Below are 26,372 nucleotides of genomic sequence, written 5' to 3' on the forward strand. Positions count from 1 at the left end.
AATGAATAAAAAATAGGAGTGCGGGTTAGCTACTACAAACAGCACAGTGAACACATTATTGTGGCCAAGATAGACACAAAGCCTATGCCTACTACAGTAGTACAAGTTTATATGCCAACTAGCTCTGCAGATGAAGAAATTGATGAAATGTATGACGAGATAAAAGAAATTATTCAGGTAGTGAAGGGAGACGAAAATTTAATAGTCATGGGTGACTGGAATTCGTCAGTAGGAAAAGGGAGAGAAGGAAACATAGAAGGTGAATACGGATTGGGGGGAAGAAATGAAAGAGGAAGCCGCCTTGTAGAATTTTGCACAGAGCATAACTTAATCATAGTTAACACTTGGTTCAAGAATCATAAAAGAAGGTTGTATACCTGGAAGATTCCTGGAGATACTAAAAGGTATCAGATAGATTATATAATGGTAAGACAGAGATTTAGGAACCAGGTTTTAAATTGTAAGACATTTCCAGGGGCAGATGTGGATTCTGACCACAATCTATTGGTTATGAACTGCAGATTGAAACTGAAGAAACTGCAAAAAGGTGGGAATTTAAGGAGATGGGACCTGGATAAACTGAAAGAACCATAGGTTGTAGAGAGTTTCAGGGAGAGGATAAGGGAACAATTGACAGGAATGGGGGAAAGAAATACAGTAGAAGAAGAATGGGTAGCTCTGAGGGATGAAGTAGTGAAGGCAGCAGACGATCAAGTAGGTAAAAAGACGAGGGCTAATAGAAATCCTTGGGTAACAGAAGGAATATTGAATTTAATTGATGAAAGGAGAAAATATAAAAATGCAGTAAATGAAGCAGCCAAAAAGGAATACAAACGTCTCAAAAATGAGATCGACAGGAAGTGCAAAATGGCTAAGCAGGGATGGCTAGAGGACAAATGTAAGGATGTAGAGGCTTGTCTCACTAGGGGTAAGATAGATACTGCCTACAGGAAAATTAAAGAGACCTTTGGAGAGAAGTGAACCACTTGTATGAATATCAAGAGCTCAGATGGCAACCCAGTTCTAAGCAAAGAAGGGAAGGCAGAAAGGTGGAAGAAGTATATAGAGGGTTTATACAAGGGCGATGCACTTGTGAACAATATTATGGAAATGGAAGAGGATGTAGATGAAGACGAAATGGGAATAAGATACTGCGTGAAGAGTTTGACAGAGCACTGAAAGACCCGAGTCGAAACAAGGCCCCGGGAGTAGACAACATTCAATTAGAACTACTGATGGCCTTGGGAGAGCCAGTCATGACAAAACTCTACCATCTGGTGAGCAAGATGTATGAGACAGGCGAAATACCCTCAGACTTCAAGAAGAATATAATAATTCCAATCCCAAAGAAAGCAGGTGTTGACAGATGTGAAAATTACCGAACTATCAGTTTAATAAGTCACAGCTGCAAAATACTAACGCGAATTCTTTACAGACGAATGGAAAAACTGGTAGAAGCGGACCTTGGGGAAGATCAGTTTGGATTCCGTAGAGATGTTGGAACACGTGAGGCAATACTAACCTTACGATTTATCTTAGAAGAAAGATTAAGAAAAGGCAACCCTACGTTTCTAGCATTTGTAGACTTAGAGAAAGCTTTTGACAATGTTAACTGGAACACACTCTTTCAAATTCTGAAGGTGGCAGGGGTAAAATACAGGGAGCGAAAGGCTATTTACAATTTGTACAGAAACCAGATGGCAGTTATAAGAGTCGAGGGGCATGAAAGGGAAGCAGTGGTTGGGAAAGGAGTGAGACAGGGTTGTAGCCTCTCCCCGATGTTATTCAATCTGTATATTGAGCAAGCAGTAAAGGAAACAAAAGAAAAATTCGGAGTAGGTATTAAAATTCATGGAGAAGAAATAAAATCATTGAGGCTCGCCGATGACATTGTAATTCTGTCAGAGACAGCAAAGGACTTGGAAGAGCAGTTGAACGGAATGGACAGTGTCTTGAAAGGAGGATATAAGATGAACATCAACAAAAGCAAAACGAGGATAATGGAATGTAGTCAAATTAAATCAGGTGATCCTGAGGGAATTAGATTAGGAAATGAGACACTTAAAGTAGTAAAGGAGTTTTGCTATTTAGGGAGTAAAATAACTGATGATGGTCGAAGTAGAGATGATATAAAATGTAGACTGGCAATGGCAAGGAAATCGTTTCTGAAGAAGAGAAATTTGCTAACATCGAGTATAGATTTAAGTGTCAGGAAGTCGTTTCTGAAAGTATTTGTATGGAGTGTAGCCATGTATGGAAGTGAAACATGGATGATAACTAGTTTGGACAAGAAGAGAATAGAAGCTTTCAAAATGTGGTGCTACAGAAGAATGCTGAAGATAAGGTGGGTAGATCACGTAACTAATGAGGAGGTATTGAATAGGATTGGGGAGAAGAGAAGTTTGTGGCACAACTTGACTAGAAGAAGAGATCGGTTGGTAGGACATGTTTTGGGGCATCAAGGGATTACAAATTTAGGATTGGAGGGCAGCGTGGAGGGTAAAAATCGTTGAGGGAGACCAAGAGATGAATACACTAAGCAGATTCAGAAGGATGTAGGTTGCAGTAAGTACTGGGAGATGAAGAAGGTTGCACAGGATAGAGTAGCATGGAGAGCTGCATCAAACCAGTCTCAGGACTGAAGACCACAACAACAACAACAACAACCCACTTCATTTAACGGTAAGCATATCCTGCACCCGTACATATACACGATGAAATGGATTAAATTCTGACACCAGCTGCAACTGGGCACTGAAATGTATTCAATGGTGACAAGTGAAACTTTGGGCCGGACTGAGACACAATACCAGATTTCTCACTTTATGAGAGCAGTTGCCTTAATCACTTCAGCTATCCAAGCATGCTTTCCATCTGATCCAAATCCCCATCTTGTCACACACTACTTATGTAGCATCCCCTGTCCACCATACTCATTGCTCACTGTGGTAAGCAACGAGTATGGTGGACAGGTAGTGTAAGTAGTGTGGGACAAAATGGAGTTTGGGTCTGATGGAAAGTATGCTCAGATAGCCACAGTGATTAAGGCAAACACTCACATAAAAAGACAACCACTTACGTAAAGCAGGAAATCTGGGTTCGAGTTCCAGTCCAGCACAAATTGAAACTTGTCGCCACTGAAGTCACTCCAGTGCCCAACTACGACCTATGTCAAAATTTATATCATTTCACTATTTTTAATCATGGCAAAGCAGAAACTATTAGTCGCAGGAAAAAAACTGAATGGATTTCTCTTTGTAGGAATTTTAATGTAGTTTAACTTTGAACTGGGAAACATTTTCATTAGAAGTCATAGTTTTTGAGTTATTCAAGGAAAAATATAAAAAAAGAGACTTGTGAATGCCCTCCTGCCACCACAGTCACACTGCACCAGTGGGGATTTTTAGTGTGTTGTTCATGACACTCTATCCTGCCACTGCACAAAAATTTGTGATTACGCGATTTCTTCCACCTAATTTTACTTTGTTGACAGGATTACATGTTAAAGTCAAGATTACATGTTGAATCTAACAATGTCCCAAACCACACCACCTTATGTTTTCCGCTATTTCCCTCAATAATGCACGCTGCAGACTGTTGTCACATCAAGCGTGTAACACACAAGTCATCAACATTTTAGAATAGCCTGAAATGGCCCTCATACATAAAAAATTCATTTTTTCACTAATCATGCCAGTGAAAATGTTCACAATCTGATTGCAGTCTGTTCTGTTTGAACTGTCTTAGCAATGGAAGCTGTTGGAATGGCAGCCAACAGCAGATGGTGTCAAACTGTCAGCACAGAAAAATCCACACACACTGCAGTGTTCTAGCAAGTAGCCCACAGTGGATAAAGCATTAAGGTATATTATGTGCATGCAGACAACATTGCCACCATTCCATGCACTGATCACACTGTGTTATCCAGAAGCCACTCATTTCATAGAACTCTCTTCTATCTACTGCTAAAGCCATCTCTGCCATAGCGGCATATCCTGTACAGGGTGAAATACCATTGAAAGACAAACTCACTTCCCAGTCACTTTACTCCCCTTCAGATTTAATCAAATGCCAACATTGTGCCATTTGACCTGATAAGGCATCCTCACATATGCTTTAATATTTCCACTTTTGTGACTGGTTCAACACTGACCCTTCCTATTAAGACATGAGCGCAAAGCTGGCCCTATACAGGGTATTCACAGATTCCCATTACAAACTTCTGGGACTTGTAGAGGGGAGCAAGTACATAAAATTTTGAACATGAACCTACATCCAGAAATGGTACAGTTTCTGTTCTATGATAGTTTCAATTCAGATGTGTAATGTGTCAATGTCTGCTGAGGGAAAGAGGAAAGCCTCAGAAATGTTTGTTCTGGTATGCAATAGGGTAGACAGGATGACTTGTACAGTCATTCACCTGATGTCACTTAGCATCTGTCTTCCTACGAGACTCCTGTAGAGACAGATGAAGATCTGGTGGCACAAGTTCTGGTCAGCACATTAAAAACTGAAGATACACCAGGTGGGGCGGAGAGTGTGTACCAGTACATGCTCCATAGGTACAATGTCTGTAAGAAGGTTGCTGGTGGTTGCCACATCAAGCCACTGTTGTATGCATAAGTACTGCGGTTTGTATGTTCAGTAAGCTGTGTCCTTTTCAGTTTTGAAAGAATGTAAATCATGACATTTAAGTGTTAATAGAAACAAATGTGCTTAAGTGATAAATGGATCTTTCCTTTCGAATTGGTACCTAATAATTGTACAGCGTCATGCCTAATTCAGTTTCTCAAGCAGAAATGAACAAGTTGAACATCTGAACTGAGGCCATCATAGAATGGAAATGGTACATTTCTGGACATGGGTTCCTATTCAAAATGTTACATTTTCACTCACCTCTACAGGTCCTAGAAGTTTGTAAAAGGGATGTCCAAACACCCTGTATTTATTGCCACTAGTGTGAAGTTTCAACCATGTACTGTTGGCCCAGTATTTCACACATCTCAAGTTATTACCTTTGGGTGTTACAATTTTCACAAATTGTTAGTGTTTTGTAAGACATAAATGACTATCTGTTTTAGTACTCAGAATACACCTTCAATGAAAATTGTTTAACACAGCCTATCTTCGTAATATATTAATTCAAATTCAGTGTTACATGCATTAAAGAAATCAATTTTTAAAACCAGTGTAGTATTTGAAAATAGTGTTGCAGCTTGTATGTAACAGTTTTCAACAAAATATTTAAATGTATCTGTGATAACACACAATATTCTTACCTGTTGATGAATTCCATACTTTAATACTATAGTCACTGACAGCTGTAATTACAAACTGATCACTTCGATTCCAGCAAACCATTGAAACCCTCAGTTTCACCTTTGGATCATCAGTGGTATCAGAAGATCTGTTGAAAACAGAAGTCAACAATTAGTAAACTAACTATTACAGTAATAATAAACCATGAATGTTCATACAGAATCCTATTAAAAAATTATTACAATCAACTGTTAACTTTGCAGCAATTCTGTAAGAAAGATACAACAAGAAATATGTAAATTTATTATAGTGAACACTGAATTATGAAACTGATTTTACAGGGTGTTGTTCTACACACATAGAATGCATAATTTTGAAACCTTTAATACAGGAAAATGACCACATGAAAAGTCTATATCAACAATACATTTTCTGCTCTCCTTCAAATCAATGATGTTGTTTTGTGTGAAACTGGCATTAGACGTGAAACTATACTTCATTCATCATAAGAATAAACCTGATGTAAACAAATGCATGCACGATGATTGGTCATTCTTCAGCTACATAATCTTTATTTCAAAATTTGTGTAGTCACATGATTCGTAAATGCTACTTGTGCTCCGATTGTCTGGCTGTTAATACATACTGTGAAAATGAATGACATTGCTTCCTGCTTCGCAGTGAAACATGTGCATGTAACACTATTAATGGCGAGAAACAAGTTGTTGCTAATCTTTTTCACAAGTTTGCACAGAAAGATCAGCTCCGACTTTTTTCCCGATACACTTTGCAATAAATAGAAGGTACTATACATTATATGTGCATGGTGTAATTTGTAGCATTACAGAACAATAATAACGAATGCTTTGGGGCAGCATTTTGAATCACATTGTCTATAATTTTTCTTTTTACAGTTACTACTTCATTTCTAAAAATTCATCTATTGAGTAGGAGTTGTCATTTGGATTTTTTTTTTTATTTTATTTTTTTTTAAATGTTGGTTGGTAACCTGTCAGATTTTTAATGCTATTTGGCAAATGAGTAAAGATTTTTGTGACAGCATAATTCACCCCTTTCTGTGCCAAAGTCTGATTTAACCCAGAATAGTGAAGATCATCCTTTCTTCTATTGTTGTAGCTAAGCACTTCTCCATTATTTTTGAATTGGGATGGGTTATTAATAACAAATTTCATACGTGAATGTATGTATTGCAAAGTACTGTTCCTTAAATAAAAATCTGCAAGGTGATCTTGGGTGGCTCCAGCTATTATTCTGATTACATGCTTTTGTGCAATGAATACTTTTTTCTCTTTATGATGAATTACCCCAAAATATGATGTCATATGAAAGCAGTGAATGAAAATAGGCATAGTAGGCTAATTTATTGATATGTTTATCACCAAAATTTGCAATAACTAATAGCATAACTAGCTGAACCTAACCATTTCAGCAGATCACCGATGTGTTTCTTCCAATTCAATCTCTCATCAATGCACACATTTAGAAATTTTGAATATTCCGCTTTAGCAACAGACTTCTGTTCATAGTCTATATTCATCAATGCCATTTACTGTACAGAATTGTATATACTGTGTTTTCTCAAAATTTAGTGAGAGTCCATTTGCAGAGAACCACTTAATAATTTTCTGAAAGACATTATTTACAATTTCCTCAGCTGATTATTGTTTGTTGGGTGTTGTTACTATATAAGTCTCATCAGCAAAAATAGCTAGCTTTGCACCTTCATGAATACAGAGTGGCAAGTCATTAAAATATAGTAAGAACAATAAGGGACCCAAGACTGAACCCTATAGGACACCATTCTTGATACTGCCTCAGTTAGAGGACTCTGTTGATTTTTGCAGACTATCTGCACTGTTAATTTCTACCTTCTGCAGTCTTATAGTTGTGGTGTCACCGCCAGACACCACACTTGCTAGGTGGTAGCTTAAATCGGCCGCGGTCCATGTAGTACATGTCGGACCCGCGTGTCGCCACTGTGTGATCGCAGACCGAGCGCCACCACAAGGCAGGTCTCGAGATACGGACGAGCACTCGCCCCAGTTGTACGACGACTTTGCTAGCGACTACACTGACGAAGCCTTCTCTCATTTGCTGAGAGACAGTTAAAATAGCCTTCAGCTAAGTCCATGGCTACGACCTAGCAAGGCGCCATTAGCCTTTCATAGTTTGACAGTTATAGTATGAAATGTCTCATATAGAACGCTGTACACCAACAAAGATAATTAAAAGTTAAGTATTCGAGGAGCTGCATACTTTTCTTATTAGCATTCAATACTTAACCTGTTCCAGAATTCACGCCCGTCTGCGTTAGATAGCGTGCATTTAGGCCGCCTCTATCTACAAGGTGTTGGCACAGATACCAACACATCAATAGTTAAATATGAATTAAACCATTTGTGCACTGTCCCACTCATACAACAACACTTAAGCTTATCTAGAAGAATTTCATGATTCACAATGGGTGATGTTCAGTTATTCAATGGATTTAATATTTGATCAGTGAAAGCATATACAGCATTTTCTGTTGAAAAGCCTCTCTGAAAACCAAACTGACATTTTGTTAGTACTTCATTTTTACAAATATGTGATGCTACTCTTGAATACATTACTTTTTCAAGAATTTTGGATAAAGTTGTCTGAAGTGAGATTGGGTGGTAGTTGTTAGCATCAGACCTATCCTCTTTTTTATGCAATGGTTTAACAATAGCATATTTCAGTCTATCTGGAAAAATGCCCTGTTTCAGTGAGCTGCTATATATGTGGCTGAGAATCCTACTTATCTGTTGGGAACAAGCTTTTAGTACTCTATTGGAAATGCCATCAACTCCATGTGAGTTTTGACTTTTGAGCGAATTTATTATTTTCCTAATTTCAGTATGAGAGGTGGGTTGAATTTCAATTTTATCAAACTGCATACCTATTGCCTCTTCCATATACTGCCTTGAATTTTCTATTGAATAGCTCAATCCCATTTTCTCTACAACATTTAAAAAATGATTCTTAAAAATGTTTTCTACTTCTGATTTCTTAAACTTTTCATTGAGGATGATAGAAATACAGTCGTCCTGTGCTCTCGGCTGCCCTGTTTCCCTTTTAACAATATTCCAAATTGTTTTAATTTTATTATTGGAAATGCTAATCACATACATAATGCACATACTTCAGGACTTTTCTTAGTACAGTGCAGTAGTTTTTATAATGTTTCACTGTTTCTGGGTCATTACTCCTTCTAGTTGTAGCATACATTTCCCTTTTCTGTTTACAAGATATTTTTATCTCTTTAGTAAGCCATGGCTTTACAATTATATTTCACTTTTTCTTAGGGAAATGGTTTTCAAATATACCCACAAAGGTATCATGAAATAGGTTAAATTTTAAATTAGCATTAGGTTCCCTGTACACCCCATCCCCGTCCAGCTTTTGCAAGCCTTCCCTAAAATTTTCAATTGTTAAATCATTAATTGAACACACTATTTTGGAGGACTGTTTTGCATTACTGTTTGGAACTGTGTCATATAATGTAACTAGCTGTGTATCATGATCATACATACCACTCTTAACAGGGGAAGTTTTTATTTGATTAAATTTATCTTTGTCTATAAAACCAATATCTATCAGTGTGCTGCTTTCCTGTACCACCTGAGTAGGAAAATCAATAACTGACGTCAAATTGAAAGAACCATGAAATACTTCAAGGTCAAACTTTCTATCGGACTCTTTCAGAAAATCCACATTGAAATCCCCACAAACAACAATTTGCTTTTCTCTGTCTGACAGATAACACAACAAATAATGCAAGTTTTTCAAATATAGCTGAAAATTTCCCAATGGGGACCTATACATGGTTACATTTATAAAAGTACCATTACTTAGTTCGAATTCACATGCACATGCTTCTATATGTTGCTCTACACAAATTTTTTTAGTTTCCAAACTTTATTTGTTCATTTTCTCTCTAAATTGCACTTTTTAATAGAGCAGTAAGAATCTAATGAGCTACAAAACTGTATATACTGTTTCTGTAGCAAAAAAAGGATCAATATAGTACAAATATGATGTTAATTAATAATGAAACTGGATACACAAGTAATTAAGATGTACACATTTGTGGATGACCATTGAAACTGGTGATCTACACAACATTTTGTTGTAAATTTAAGATCTTTTTCACCTGATCGATTTTTCTAAATATGGAGATAAGGTTCATTACCATGTTACCTTTTCTGTGATGAACAGAGTGTCACTGAGTCAGAGGTGACTCAAATGGCATCAAATGAAAAGACTTTCAGTAAACTTCTGAGGGGCACTTCCGACCATATATGCCTTACACATATTACGAAATTTTTCATATTATAAACTTAGGTATCAGAACAAGTTGCTTGCATGTATACATAACTGCATAAAATACAGAATTAGTCAAAATGTTCAATTCAGTTCTATAGTCCACTAGTAAGTTTTGGGAGAATGTCGGTAGCCTGTTTTGCAGTTCTGGGCAAGTTTGCTAATGAATAGGATTTGCCACTGCCTCATTTCAACCTATTATGAAGAATCAAGTATGTAGCTGCATCATGTGGATGGCTATGATGAATGCTTGCACAGCGCAGTGAGTGTGTCAGTATGTATTGAATGAAAAGAAAGGAGGTATGAAACACTTTTGAAAAGTACCATGGGACTGCTGAACTTATTGCTACTATCTGCTACTCTGGTCACTGTGCACAGTGTTACATGGCCTCATTTTTGAGAGGTTTGCAATTTACATCAGAATGTTAGTACAAGGTCTGATGAACAGAAACTTTATACTCACCACCTCTCTTCATCGTGCCATACAAATACTGGTGATGTATCTTACTTCCATTATCAACATTACAAATAGCTATTTCTGGGTCTAATGTTACTGTACAAGCATACATCAATGACATCAGCTATGGTGCCAGGTAAAGAAACAGTGTGCTGACTTTTGGAAACATTATCTTTATGTAACTAAAAATTTAACTGAATTCTGAAATTTCTATATGTTTATTTTTCTTTTCAACATTAACTCGTTTTGTGCACAAATAGGAAGATGTTTGTCCATGAAAGAAGAAAAAAGAAAGAAAAACTGAAAGCCAGTATTTCTCCTTTGAAATCTCAGAACCACTTATAGGTCAGCATTTAATATTACTCATCAAAGCTGGAAAAAAGGTAGCCAGTTTGTATCAGATTTTCAATTATGAGCTTATTGATTGTTCTCTGCCTTTTATTTATTTTATTTGTAGACAAAAACAATACTAAAATAGCCTGTAACTATAAACAACAACCATTTCTGAGGAAAATGTCCCTCTCCATAGACTTCTGATCTATTTCTCAAACAGTGTTGACATCTTATTCAGAAGATGGTCAGTTTCACAACCCTGGCCTAAATCTCGAAGGAATATGTAGAAGGTGGAGTAAATTGGCAGCAAAGAGATTGCTGGCTACAACAGGTTGATGCAAAGTCTATTTGAAAGGTGCAATAAATAAATAAATAAATAAATAAATAAAAACAGGGGGAGCAAATGTTGCAATTTTACTGGTGGCAAATAAACACTGTCCCACTGTAAGAGACAGCACAGGTCTCATTATCAGTGATGAAGCACACAAAGCACATCTTTAATGTGAATTATCGGATTCTTCCCAACAAATTAGCATTTCATCACATGAATTTTCTACAGTCATTATCAATTTACTAGGCAGTACTACACATGCATGCTCTTACATGTCATTGTTTCTAAATTTAGTGGTAGACTGAGTGTGCTGGCTATCATCATGATGTTTCTGAAGTATTAGCATTGATAAGCCTACCTCTTCACTTACACAACAAAAGTATACCTACCCAGGCAGCTTTGTGCTCATGGTAAGCTGCAGAGGGCGCCACTCTTGACATTTGAACTGCCATACCTGTGCAGTTCCATCCTTACTTCCAGTTATGAATCGTAGACCTGTGTTAGCCCATTGTATACTATCTACACGATCTGAGTGCCCTTCTACTTCCAATATTCTTGTTGGTCCATCTTCTGCACCCGCAGTCATTAAATAAATTCTGAATATGGAATTAGAAATGCATTAACTGAATATACAATGTTTATTCTAAAAACAAAAAAATATTGTACAGAAAATGTTAAATTTGACAAATTACTGTCTTTAATATCCAAACTTCACAACAAAAATATTTTAAATAGAATACAATGAATCAACAAAGCAAATCCTTGTACAATGATAATGTAGGGGGCAACTAAAAATAACTGACATACAAACCTGACGTGGTGGTCTGCACTTCCTGCAGCCAGGAACAAACCTCCTGGACTAAATGCAGCACAGATCATTTGTGCCTGTCCTGGTCTCATTCGTTCATTGTAAACAATTGGCTTTGGGCTGGACAAAAATGAAATTAGTACATTCAAAATCATGTTCTGATGAAATGAATTTTCATAATGTTTCTATTCTTGTTGGAAAAGATTAAGTTTTGATCCTGAACTTTACCTAGCATACTAAATACCTGATGCAATTTCAAGATTTCAATCAGTCACGGTTTACTTCTGTGCATGAGATATAACTGTATCTCTGCCAGTCACCATCAGGCTATGTCAACCAAGACTGGTTTAGGCATCCGAAGTTGCACTACTTCGTAGCTTGCTATACACATTTCACAGATGTACCACAATTGTAATAATAAGACTAACGACATTACCCAATGACACATGTAGTGCCTTCAATGTCAGTGTGGCATGGCTTATATAGGTTAACCTACATGCACTGTGGCAGGGTGTGAGCACCAATGTTGAACTAGCTTTTTGCAGGGCACCAAGTCTGCTACTTCCAAAGACTGTATCCCCAGAGAACATTCAATGGAATATGAGAAACTAAAAATTTCCACTAGCATATGATTGTTTTAGGACTCCGTTATTACAGAGTCCATGGAGATATGTATTGCAGAATAGCTTATCAATTTAATATTTTTTATACCATAGGTAGTATGTAGAATCCTGTCATTTTCACTAGCTGCTCTCTGCATAGATGAAAGAAGATAATGAAGGTTACAATGAGTGGCAACTCACTGCACTAACACCATTGTTAGCACTGTGTGTCACTGGGTAGTGTGGCTAGTATTGTTATTATGATCATGACACAGGGACCAAATGTATAAAATGCACTACTAAGTATTGTGGTAAGGAAATGAATCTCATACAAAGGGTAGCTCATATCAAGTCTTCTTATAACAACCTCAACAACTGGATCAGGTATCAGCAGTGTGTGTGTGTGTGTGTGTGTGTGTGTGTGTGTGTGTGTGTGTTTCCTACTTCTGAGGAAGAGCTTTGTCCGATAATTTAATCCACTTTTAAATGTTCTATAAATGTTCCTGTCTCCCTGCTCAACATCTCTTCTATACGGTGAGTAGGAATGTACCTTATTTCATTGTCGTCAATAATTAGTAGGTCATATTATATGTTTTACCTACTTATATGAAAGGCTCTTCTTTTGCCAAGTTAACCCTTTCGCTGCTACAGATGTGTTCTTTGCATTCCGTGCTGAGATAGCTTTTGTTATGGCTGTACTGCCAGCCAAATGCTGGAGCCTGTGCTGAGAGACAGTGTTCCAGGCACTATGAAATATTTATTTTCCAATTTTTTGAAAACTATTAAGTGAAAAGATTTTTGTACGGCTTACAGTGTGGTATCTTCACTCGATAAAGAACTAGATTTCTTTTCGTTATCTGTCATACTTACTGTGCTGCATAGAATTACGTAAAACACTGCATGAAATTAATGAATTTGCAAAGGTAAAAACAAATGGCATAAACTTTGCATATGGTTGATTTTAGGTCATACATTGCAGTGAATTAAATGTAGATAAGATACCAAAATTTTATTTAAAATTGAGAACAAAATGATATCTTCTTTTTTTTTCTCAAGTTATTGGGTTTTATATCTGACGGATGATCGGGCACAATGCACCCAGTTCCGTCCATGCGGAGTTGTAAGCTGCTATGAAGAACTTATCATCCATGTTTAAGAAAACTATTAGGTGAAAAATTTGATTTTTGCACATCTTACAGTCTGACATATTTGCTTGATAAAGTAGTGAATTTCTTTCTGTTATATGCCATAATTACTGTGCTGCATGAAATTAAGTAAAACACTGTGCGAAATTGTCAAGATTTTGCAGAGGTAAAAACACATTGTGTAAACTTTGTGAATGGTTGATTTTAGCTCATACAATGCAGTGATTAAAATGTAGATACAAAATTGTACTTGCATATCGTGAATCATGTGGCCATAACAATCGTCATACCTCTCAAATGATTCAAGATACTGAAACGAGAATTTTTGCAAATGATAACATGCAATGAGGCACATAAGATGTATGACAAATACTCTAAACTTTTTTATTCACCAAGATATGGAAGTAACTTGGCCACAGCAGTGAGAGGACAGCGACTCAGAGTGCATTCAGATGTCCATAGCGCTGTAGGAAAACCCAAGCGGTGCTCAAATACACATCCACAATGCCTGGGGAATGGCATAGCAGGATTTATATACATGCCCCATAGCAGCGAAAGGGTTGAAGTATTCTTTGCCCTGAAATTCTTTGTTGTGTGATTATTGGTAAAATTCTGTACACCACTGTCAAATACTAACTGAATTATATCTAATTACAACTTAACAGTCCCCTCTCATGAAAGTGGAAACAAGACAGGTAGTTGTTTCAAATATCAATCACCATCATTATCCACTGTTATCATGCAACATTTTACATGGTTTCAGAGTCACCATATGTCTCCCTCTGATTTTATCTTTTCTGTTGTTATATCATCATTCTCAAGAGTTTTTGCTTTCATCATCTAGCAGACAGGTTTATTTGCTCCTGACTGCAGTTCAGAAAGATATCCGAGGAACCAAACTACATCCCACACTTCCATTACATTGTGTGTACCATATACCATTTTAAAATTTCAGTGACCCTTACTTATTGGTTACTGCTTGTCATAATGGTGCAACTGGACATGTTAACTGATATCATGATTAGATTGTATCATTGTACTTTAATGTTTTCTATTCTCTCTCCCCCCCTCTATCTTACGATGATGATTATTTACTTTGACATAAGCTCATGAACACTTCAGCACAGTATTGAAAATTTACTGGGTCCTAACAAATTAGGATGAAGCTACACTCATGCTCATAAATTAAGGATAATGCTGATACATGGTGAAACAACGCTCTGGTGGGCAGTTTGCGCGTTTAAATCACCTCGGAGTATGACCATGTGATGCATCTGCCCTGTGGTCGTCACACGGTGGCGCTGGCAGCAATCCACATACGCAGAGGTGTGTTGGTGCACGTCAGAGTACGGTGCAGTGAGTAAGTGTGCAGACGTTTTCAGACATGCTAATGGTGACTGTGTGTTGAAAATGGCTCAAAGAACACATATTGATGACGTTATGAGGGGTAGAAGACTAGGGTGACTGGAGGCTGGTCAAACACAGCAGGTCATAGCACGGGTCCTCTGTGTGCCCAAAAGTGTGATGTCACAATTATGGCAACGATTCCAGCAGATGGGAAATGTGTCCAGGCACTACAGTACAGGACGTCCACAGTGTACAACACCACAAGAAGACTGATATCTCACCATCAGTGCCCGCAGATGGCCAAGGAGTACAGCAGGTAGCCTTGCTTGGGACCTTACCGCAGCCACTGGAACAGTTGTCTCCAGGTACACAGTCTACAGACTACTGAACAGACACAGTTTATTCACCCGGAGACCTGCAAGGCGCATTCCACTGACGCCTGATCACAGGAGAGCCCGTAAAGCTTGGTGTCAAGAACACAGTATATGGTCATTGGAACAGTGGTCCCAGGTCATGTTCACGGACGAGTCCAGGTATAGTTTGAACAGTGATTCTTGCCAGGTTTTCATCTGGTGTGAACCAGGAACCAAATACCAACCCCTTAATGTCCTTGAAAGGGACCAGTGTGGAGGTCGTGGTTTGATGGTGTGGGGTGGGATTATGATTGGTGCACGTACACCCCTGCATGTCTTTGATAGAGGAACTGTAACAGGTCAGGTGTATCGGGACGTCATTTTGAACCACTATGTCCGCCTTTTCAGGGGTGCAGTGGATCCCACCTTCCTCCTGATGGATGATAATGATGGTCCCATCGAGCTGCCATCATGGAGGAGTACCTTGAAACAGAAGATATCAGGTGAATGGAGTGGCCTGCCTGTTCTCCAGACCTAAACCCCATTGAGCACATCTGGAACGCTCTCAGTTGACGTATCGCTGCACGTCTTCAAACCCATAGGACACTTCAGGAGCTCCGACAGGCACTGGTGCAAGAAAGGGAGGCTATACCCCAGCAGCTGCTCAACCACCTGATCCAAAGTACGTCAACCCGTTGTGCGGCCCATGTACGTGTGCATGGTGATCATATATTGATGTTGGGTTACATGTGCGGGAAACAGTGGCGTTTTGTACCACATGTGTTTTGGGACGGTTTTCTCAACTTATCACCAATACTGTGGACTTACAAATCTGTGTCGTGTGTGTTCCCTATGTGCCTATGTTATTAGCACCAGTTTTGAGTAGTGCCACGTTGTGTGGCATCACATTCTGCAATTATCCCTAATTTATGAGCATGAGTGTAGATATATCTCTTGTTAAAGGAAATTTAGTTTTTAAATACAAAATCATCTTATAACATTCACATTTCACACATATTAGTATCTTTAAATGAAACTATTTTCATTGTGGTATGTATTTTACATAACTAACAAGAACTAAACGAATAACTCCAAATATTTTATTACAACTAATATAACATACATAAAATTATATTTTCTCCTGCTAAGGCGGTGATAAATCCAAAATGCAACTGATCCATCAGTACTTGTTGTAACTACATAACGCATATCGTACTTTATCATAGGACTGAAATGGACCGATGTAATCATTCCTGTATGCCCCGTCAATACTGCCACCTGCAGGCCAAAAGAATTAGTTAAAAAAACAGTTATGGAAATATCCATAAAGTTGTTAAAAATTAAAATTATAAATGCAATCAGCAATCATAAAGCCACTTGAGTGCTTACGGGGGCAGATGTTTGAAGACTCCATATTCTCAGTATCTTATCCAAGCTCCCAGCTGCCAAAAGTGTGTTTTCTACATTTACAGCTATGTCTGTTATTTCTGATGATGCCCCTCTCAATGTTGCCAACAAACGTCCATCTACGGCACTCCATATTTTCACCAAAAGGTCATCAGCACCCTGTAGAAATGAGATTAAATGTGTTGAATAGCTCAGTGCACAAAAATAATGTGTAAATAAGCAAGACATAACTGGTAACTAAGCAGTGCGGCATAGCATGCAAACTGGGACTACAATTAAACCAGATAATTTGGGATAGCTATACAAATGCAGACTTGATTGGCCAGTTGAGAAAGTTAAAACTACTGTTATTAGCCCATTCTATCTTTCAGAAAAACTGTATATCTTGGATGCCATAATATGGAGATCAGTCATAATGTTCTCTGGTTGGAAAGGAAAAGCAAAGTTGAATGTTGGCAGACATCTTTATAACATCTGGTAGCAGTTCCAAATCCCAATGCATCATGCCTATTATTTAATTACTACCAAGCAAGGGCTAGAATTTATGCTTGCTTTGGCACTGAGGGCATTAGATATGAAGTACAAGTTCAGCTAGAGAAATGTGAAAAATGAAATCAGATATGGCTTTGTTAAATGAACGATCCTAATATGCACTTTAAGCAATTTAGTTAAACCACAACAACTCAAATTATGGATTACCAAAAAGGGATTTGAGTGCCACTCTCTATAAATATGAATTTACTGTCTCATCCACTGGTTCACCTCATTTTGTTATTAATGTCATGTAAGTGGAAAGGAGGAGAAAAGAATAAAAAGAGGGAGAATTTATTTTGTCACTTTAATTACATTAGCATACTGTTACGTTTTATAAAGGCAGACTCTCGACAAGGAAACCGTCTTTACAGTAATATGCGGACAGTGCAGTGAAAGGAAAGTGAGCTAATCCTACACAATATTCACATATTTTATGAGCCTAAATAAAGTCATGCAAGCTCATCAGAAAAGATTGCTATCTAGTGACCCAAAAACGACAGCATAAGAACCAAGAGTGACTGAAAAATGTATACATACATAAAATTAAAAAAATAAAAAAAAAATAAAAATAAAAATGGAAAACCCTAAAGGCACCAATTTGTTCACTCCATTTAACGGGTTTCAAACAAATTTCAAACTCTGGGATTAATGGTTAATAATGTGATGCTGAACAGAAAGAGGATAAACTGTAATGGTCAGTCCAGGGACCTGACCCCTGCCCAATATGACTACAAGCTTATTAACATTTACATCCACACTCCACAAACCACTGTGAAGAGTGAGGCGGAGGTTATTTCCCAATGTACCATATATAAAGGTTTCATTCTGTCCCGTTTACATATGGAACACAAGAAAAATGATTGCATAAACACCTCTACACACGCAAATATGTCTAACCCTGTCATTGCACATCCTACAGGAGTAATACATACGAGACTACAGAATATTTCTAGATTCTTAAGATTAGGTCTTTAAACTTCTTAAGTAGGCTTCCAATGGATAGTTGGTGTCTACTTTTAAGTGTCTGCAAGTTCAAGTTATTCAGAATTTTTGTGACATTCTCTCAGAAATAAAACAAACCTGTGCCCATTTGTCCTACCTTTCTTTGCATATGTTTAGTATCCCCTGTTAGTCCTGTTTGGTAAGTGTCTCAAATACTTGAGCAATATTCTAGGATGCATCAAATATAAATGATCTCCTCTATAGACTGCCTACATTCTAGCAGTGTTCTACTCATGAACTGTAGTCTGCCACCAACTTTACATACAAATGAGCCTATGTGACGACTCCATTTCGTATCCCAGTGCCTACATATCAAAGTAGGTGAAAAGGAAGAAAACAGTTGCATGCATCTTGTGTGAAGTATTAGAGTATTTCCAGAGCAACAGAGACAGTGATAATGGCAACATAGGATGTATTTGTTGGAAGCGCGCGCATGTGTAGAATAATTATTTATTTAGTCAACAAATGCTTAATAATTCTTTTGATGTATATTACAACAAACAAAACGCTAATCTACCACATGACTTAGGAAAGTGTCCTTGTCATTGATCATGTTCACAATTGTTTACAGCGATGGTTGGACTACTTTCATTACTAGCATTATCAGGATTATTTAATAAGCTTTGTGTGGTTTATTACAGCGTAAAGCATCATATATGGGAATTATATTCATTATTTTTTGCTCAATGAATCAGTACTACTCTTACACCTGTATCTTCACATGGGGGGGGGGGGGGGAGGTGGTGGTAGTGGTTGTTGGGATGTTTAAGGGGGACTAAACAGCGAAGGTCATCAGTCCACCAGGGGGGGAGAGAGAGAGAGAGAGAGAGAGAGAGAGAGAGAGAGAGATGATGATGATTATGATTGGTTTGTGAGGCACTCAACGATGTGGTTATTAGTTGCTGCACAAATTCCCGATCTTTTCACAGTCCAGTCTCGCCATTTTCCCAAATCATGACGACAACATAAACACCTAGTCCCCAGGCAGAGAAAATCCCTGATCCAGCCAGGAATGAAACCTGGGACCCTGTGATCCAGAGGCAGCAAAGCTAACCTCTAGACCACTAGCTGTGGACTCTTTACAGTGGGTTATTTAAAAATGAACTTATATCAAAATTTTGTTCATTATAAATTACCCACAGTACAGAGAAATGCTCAATATATTATACAGGAAATGGTGGTGGTCAGGTAACAATAGACATCAATGAGCAAGCCATTGAATCAACTTGAATGTCAGAAAACCGTCAGTTTTCTCATGTACCTAAGTACACCATTGGTAAGTCTCTTGTCTTCAGGACTTTTGCACTCTCGAGTAATAGCATTATAGCTTTTACCTTCACCAGACAAGACCAAACATTGGTTCAAAATAAAATTTTATTCATTTCCAATTACATTTTCTATAGGTTTTCAGTGCCACTCAGATTTGTCATTGATAAGGCAAACATTAAATTTCTGGCAGAATACACATTGTTCCTCAACAACTTACTTTCATTTTTCAAATTGCATCACACAAAATGATCATTTATGCAATTTCCATACAATCAATTCTAATTTTATGTTTGTGTAGTGAGACAGAAATGGGTCACAACACAGATGACAACACTTCACCTCACAACCTAACTGGAATGCTATGCAGGAAAAAAATCACACTTTTAAGAAGCCTGTACCACAGAGACTAATACAATAATAGCATATAGGCACCTGAGGATGACACTTCTCTGTCAAAATATAAGCCCAATTATTTTTGCAAAAAACAACACGTGACTAAAAAAATTATGAACTTTCGTAAATTAATGTACAAAAGAATTGATGAGAAACTTTGCAGATGAACGACTCTTCACAGAAGTCAGTCTTTTCCAGCCATTCATGCTGTCTTTACTACATAATTTTCTTCAGTACTGAAGTGCTAGCATGCAGAAAATTCTCACATTGTTTTCGAGTGTTTTACCACCAGACATTCCTACATGATGTATCTGTCACCTAATTATGTACAATTTACAAGTGCACTACAACCCAATACAATGGCACCTCTCACCCAATTTGCTATAAACAAAGAGAGAAATCCGAGACATTTCAGACTTTTATTATCTATTGGGCACACAAGCGAAATGGCTTGAAATGCATTCATGGAGTCTAAGACAGTTGAGCAGTTCGATTAACAACCACCTATCATATTTGCTTCACAGCTACGTGTTTAACACTGCACCAAGCAGACTGAAGTCATTTGTCTGATAATAGTGGATTCACAGTTAAGTGCAGCCAAAACACTTAAACCTAGTCAGCTGCAAAACACACACAACATTACATCTACAATGTGGTTTTCTTTTCATATCCAAAGCTGCATTCTGCAATGATGAAACTCAGATAAATCTTTTCCGAATTGTACAAAACAGTAGCTCCCTCATTCAGGATAGGATTCTGTAAGATTTTCCACATATTTTAATAGATTTTATACCTTGAAATATGAAGGTAGCAGGGACAAAATACAGGAGGGTGAAAGGTTATCTACAATTGTACAGCAGAAGAATGTTCATTAGATGAGTAGTAGAGGTGGCAAAAACTGATAGAAATAACCGGTTACTGAGAAGTAACGCTTACTGCGATAACTGTTCCTCTGATACAGGCAGTTATTTCAATAACTGTCTAATGTCAATAGTGCCTCGAGCCATCTGTTGACTGAAGATCGTACTACGCTTTCCTGTCAACTCATCGGAGACGTGGCTAGGAACGAAGGGGAGGGTAGACCATTTGGACGGCGTTCTATAGGCCATGGGAATAACTGTGAGACTGTGCACCATCTGTTGATAAGAACTGTGTACTATATTGTGCGCCTTCGTTACTTTTAGCACAAACAATTAAGTGAAGTTAATGTCCGAGCAGTGGCTGATAGGAGCTGCAGTACAGGCGTTAACAAGTACGGTTGTTCCCTTGAGCCACCGCCTCATATGTCAATTTAGCTTGGTCGGGTAGTATAAAGAGAGGTACCATACGGAATTCGAGCGATTATGGGAACAACTGTCAGAGATCGGTATTTTCCTCTGGCAGTTATCGTTATTGGCTCACAGTTCTTGCTCTCTGGCAGTTATCGGGCTACCATTACAGGTAACCTGGAAGTTGGTAACGGGATAACTGTGTGTCTGTGTTCCGGACAGTGACTCCAGTCTTAGACCCCGGTGATATTTCAGAGACGATAGTTACCAGAGCGAACAAATATTTACGTACTTCGGAGCCATCGCGAATGACAAATAACATGTCAGAAAGTATAACATAATACAGTTGAATATAATAATTATTATCCTCATCATTTGTCAGGAGATTGTCAAAATATGTGAATATATTACAGTAACTGCTAACATTTACCGAATTGATACACTGTCAGAATAAAACACAGTTACACGCTTTTAATAAATTTATCATACACAGAATACCCAATCTTGACCGTTGCAACCAAGTGCTGTCAAAACTGAAATATAGCAGAATTTTTACCTAAGCTGGTCTATCAGTCTCTGTTACGATATTCATCAACAGAGTAGAACGAGGAGTCAATGGAAGCGTCCGATTCCACCCGTCTGCTTCGACGTAAAGGTATAGTGGTGTGTGAATATCATTACGGCACAGTGTTTATGAGTTGGTTTTTTTTTTTGTGTGTGGGGGGGGGGGGGGGGGCTGGCCGATCTAGTATGCAGTGCCGGAATTTGCTGGTGGTAATTAATTTCTTTTTCTAGCTGTGATGTTTTGTGTATTTATGGAGTATTGAATTTGATTTAATTTATGTAGGGATGATTGATTTGTGGACTTTTGGGATTGTGGTTTTATTTTTCGCAGTTGTAGGTTTTTTGGGATCAGTAGCTGTAGTGGACCTATATAGGTCACCGGAAATGACCAATTCCCATTTTCATAGTTGTACGTGTCGATGTTTTGGTATCGTCATCTGAGGTTGACCTATGTAGGTCAAGGGAAATGTCCGATTCCAATTTTCGTACTTTTAGTTGTGGGTACTGGTGTTTTGGTATGGTCACCTATGGTTGACCTATATTGTTCAAGGGAAGTGTCCGATTCCTGCAGATATTTTTTTTTTTTTTTTTTTTTTGTTGGTGTAGCAGAATGCTGTATTTTTTTTCTTTTTGTTCTTCATTTTGTGTTTTGGGATCATGGTGTGTTTTTTTTACTAGCTTGTCCTCACCCTAAAACCCCCAACTTCCCGCAGTTGTCCTGTTGGTTTGATTGTATTTTTGGTGGGAGATGTTATTGTATTATTTATATGTATCTTCATGTTTGTTGCCATGTGTATGTAGTGATGTCATAGACAAACTTAAAATAGCCATTTCCGGCATATTGATGACGGGTGGAATCAGACACTTCTGTATCAAAAAGTCTTTCAAACACACTGTAAACTGTGCTTTATCTGAAACCAAGTTTTTAATGGTTGCTGACTTGCTGGCAGTTTATTGAAAATGCATGTTCCTGAATATTGGACCCCTTTTGGACCAAGGTAAGTGATTTTAGGTCTTTATGTAGATTGCTGTTCCCATTTCTAGTACTGATATTATGTATTGAGCTATTGGTTGGAAATACTTGTAACAAATTTCATTGAGGAATAAATATACTAGGAAGCAGTGGTTAGAATACAAAGTTCCTTGAACAGGTTCCTACATGTTCTTGAATTTATACCACAAACGATTTTTATTACACCCTTTTACATGCGAAAAACTTTTGCTACGTTTGATGAGTTACCACGGAATATGCTCCCTTATGAAATAATAGAGTGAAAAAATGTGGTATGCCCTTCCCAACTGAATTTATTATCGAGTTGTAGTCCCAGAAATGTAACACTGTCAATCTTTTCGATCTGCACGTCTTCATATGTTATAAACATGCTGTAGCTGGAGAAATTGTGCAGTTTCCAAATCTCACATAAAACTTGGATTAGCGTACTCACACTTTCCCCAATAGGACTATCTTTTATAGCACAGGAGTAAATGAATCTGTCACATTATGTATATTTTTTGTTGTATTACAAGGCTGTACACTTTATTCTATTATGTGAGCAGCACAAGAAATTAAGCTTCAAATTTAACCTACAATATTCAGTTTACATATTACTTCATACTTAAAAACGCACATTGTTAACATTTTACTTAAACAGTGCTGTGACGAAGTTCCGCGTACTTTCTGTTGCAGCTGCGAAGATAATATTTCTAATAGCGACCGATAACCTACAAACATATTATATGAAACACTAATAATGGTTCTAACATCAACTAAAATGTACCCGGAGTTAATAAGCTAAGGTTATGACACGATTCATATGACATTCCTGCCATTTCACACTACTCGCAGTTATACTGATAACCAAACTGATGGATTCCAACTATGTCGTTATTTAACTGCAGCCCCTCGGAGTATTCGGTATTCGCTATCGAAAAATAACTTGGCAGTTATTAATAACCGTTACAAATAATGGTTATCAAAGAATAACTGGAACTGTGATAACGGTTGCTCCAGAACAACCGTTTGGCCCACCTCTAATGAGTAGATTCAGATAAAGGAGGGAAAAAAATATGTGGCACATCTTGATTAAAAAACAGAAGTGGTGGCAGGACACATCCCGAGGCATAGATGAATTGTTAACTTGTTAATGGAAGGAAATGTGTGTGTGTGTGTGTGTGTGTGTGTGTGTGTGTGTGTGTGTGTGTGTGTGTGTGTGTGTGTGAGTGGATGGGTGGGGTGGGGGAGCGGTAAGATTGTAGGAAGAGACCAAGGGATGAATATAGTAAGCAGGTTCAAGCGGATGTTAGTAACAGTGGTTATTCAGAGATGGGGAAGCTTGTACAGTATACACTAGCATGGAGAGCTGAATCAAACCAGTCTTTGGACAGATCAAGCACGGACAATGATGACCAATAAGTTTGTGATGTACTTTTTGTGACTATCTGGTTTCTTGACTGGTGATTTTAATAAAGTTCTTGATGTAATTTGTGTGTTTCAAATTATCAATCAAGAAAACAGAGTAACAAAATATTACAAAACAAACACAGATTACACAAGACCACCAACAATACCACTAGCAAAGATTACTGAAATTACAGCATGATGAACAAAACTAAAATTAAATATGTTCATTCCATTAACTAGGACTGGTAACAAATAAATTCAAATCATTTTCAATTTCTCACAAGTCTACTGCATGTACAGCTTTTGAATGTGCCACTTCAAAGTGATGGACTTTGATACCTCACTGAAGTAGAGGTGTACTTCAGTTCTCTTCTGCACTGTACACCCTGAGAACAGCATCATCTCAGAATGGTATTTCTCACCTTTAATGATTTTTTATATGTAGGACTAGAGCATCAACTTAAACGAAAATAAATAAGCCTGAGTTGTTAAATGTAGAGACATTTATGTAACTCCAGTTTTATTCTATGGCCTGCTCACCTTTTCAGTAGATAACTCCAACTCATTTACATGGTTCAAAATTAGGGGCATCATTTTAATGAAACAGGTAATTCTGAAGAGTCAATTAGTTTCCTTTTCTCAACCACACTATCTGATTTGTCTTTATATTCCTCCATCTATCGACTAAATTTGCTTCTAAGCTTTCCAGTCTTATCTGCCCCAAGTGACTCTCAGAGTTTTGAAAAAGGAGAACTGTAAATCTGCTATGACTACAAAAAAAGAACTCTAAATATGGCAAATGGATGATTCAACAAGCTACAGTCATCTTTTAAGCAGGATGGCCAAAATAAACCTGGCCCAAAAAGTATTTCATGTGCCCTAAAAAAGATCGACAACCCTGCAAATATGTTCTTGAATAACTGTGGCCATTTCACAAATGCGGCTAAAAAGTATGTTACAATATGGCAACTAGTAAGCAGTCTAATGAAGCACGACATTGGTTGCTAGCATACTCTCAGAATTTACACATTTTTTGCATGAGACCCGTCATGTAAATGGAGACTATGCTACATGCCAGACAATTGTAGTTCACACACACACACACACACACACACACACACACACACACACACACACACACACACACACACTTAGAGAAATTAAATGGAAATGCTTGAATCCTAGGAAGAAATATGGCATAGTTCTCATGAAACCTTGTTCGATACATTTAGAAAACTTGTTTCTGAAGAAGATTATGTGACCATAATGCTGCCACCAACATATATCTTGCTTAAGGCCCACAGGAAAAAGACAAAAATTTAGGGTGTGTACAGAGGCATACAGTCATCTTCCTTCATTTAATACATAAATGGAATAGGGGAAAAAACTCAACAATATTAGTATGCTGTACCTTCGCCATGCACTGTTCACTGCCTTGGGGGTATTCATGTAGATACAGATCAACATGATCCACCAAGGGAAACAATGTGGCCTTTCTCATGATCATAAGATGTGGTTGTGTGTCACGAGGCTCTGAGAAAGTCAATCAGTGTAACACAACGTAACTATACACTGAAGCCAGATATTTTATACTGTTCGTGATTCAGAAAGTTGATTAGTTAACGTGTGTGCCTGTCTAGCATGCTTAGCTACTTTAGTCGACAGATTGCAGAACAGGAATGACAAGGGTCTGGATGCACATTCTAATTCATCAAACAGCCTTAATTTGTCAGATGGTTATGAAATAAGCTATCTGGTGAGTAACTTTAGCATGGTTGCTCAACTGTGTATCATTTAAAAAACGGATAGTTTACACAAAGAAAAAATGACCGGATAGTTTACACAAAGAAAAAATGACTATCAGCGGCATATAATTACAAACAACTGAGAATAACTCATATTACAGGCTTCTGGAATGCATTCACTATTAACTATTTTCCACTGTTTCCATTTCTTGTTCTTAAATTTGTTGCACAGGGTATTAAGTCTCAGTCAAAACAGGTAATATTTTTGCATAATAGCTACCAACCAGCCCAATTTACTTTTATCTCTCACTGCTCTCCTGACTGAAGCACGGAAGAAGAGAATGTCTAGATAGCTAATTTTGTATTTCTGATAAATGTGTAAATCATATAAAGTGTTATTAAAAATTGTCTAGATACTTTCAAGTGACTGTAAAAAAATGTTTATATTGAGGTAAAGTATTACATGAGTATGTGTATGGATACAGTAACTCAAGAAGTTTTTTTGGTTACAGAGATTTCCAGCAACAGGGCTGCCATACCAATGGAGAAAGCATTTTCCGTGATGGATCTCTGCAATAGCAAGTCCATAGTCCAGTATGTTGGAAATTCAGGACAACATTGAAAAGGTTCCACCTACCAGAACAATCAATTTATGAGTAAGTACAAAAGTTTAAGGAAACAAGTGACTTTGTCAAGATGGACACAGGGCAGCAATGACCGACACCAATATGGACACTTTGGGGCAAGTGTAGACTGAACTGGACTATAGACCGGTAATTTATGGTTCGT

At 37.7% G+C, this 26,372-nt stretch overlaps 1 protein-coding gene across 1 annotated transcript in view; it reads right to left on the reverse strand.

The window, feature by feature from the left end:
• The window catches only part of LOC126471399 (PH-interacting protein), a 285,806-nt gene that overhangs the window by 106,539 nt on the left and 152,895 nt on the right, over nucleotides 1-26,372 (reverse strand). Inside the window, exons 8-12 of the mRNA XM_050099524.1 lie at nucleotides 16,390-16,566; nucleotides 16,124-16,278; nucleotides 11,557-11,673; nucleotides 11,135-11,341; nucleotides 5,280-5,407 (exon numbers count right to left, since the gene is read on the reverse strand). Of these exons, the coding sequence (XP_049955481.1) occupies nucleotides 5,280-5,407; nucleotides 11,135-11,341; nucleotides 11,557-11,673; nucleotides 16,124-16,278; nucleotides 16,390-16,566 (784 nt within the window). The remainder of the gene's footprint in view (nucleotides 1-5,279; nucleotides 5,408-11,134; nucleotides 11,342-11,556; nucleotides 11,674-16,123; nucleotides 16,279-16,389; nucleotides 16,567-26,372) is intronic.

The sequence above is a fragment of the Schistocerca serialis genome, chromosome 3 (genome assembly GCF_023864345.2).
Source record: "Schistocerca serialis cubense isolate TAMUIC-IGC-003099 chromosome 3, iqSchSeri2.2, whole genome shotgun sequence".
Taxonomy (NCBI): domain Eukaryota; kingdom Metazoa; phylum Arthropoda; class Insecta; order Orthoptera; family Acrididae; genus Schistocerca; species Schistocerca serialis.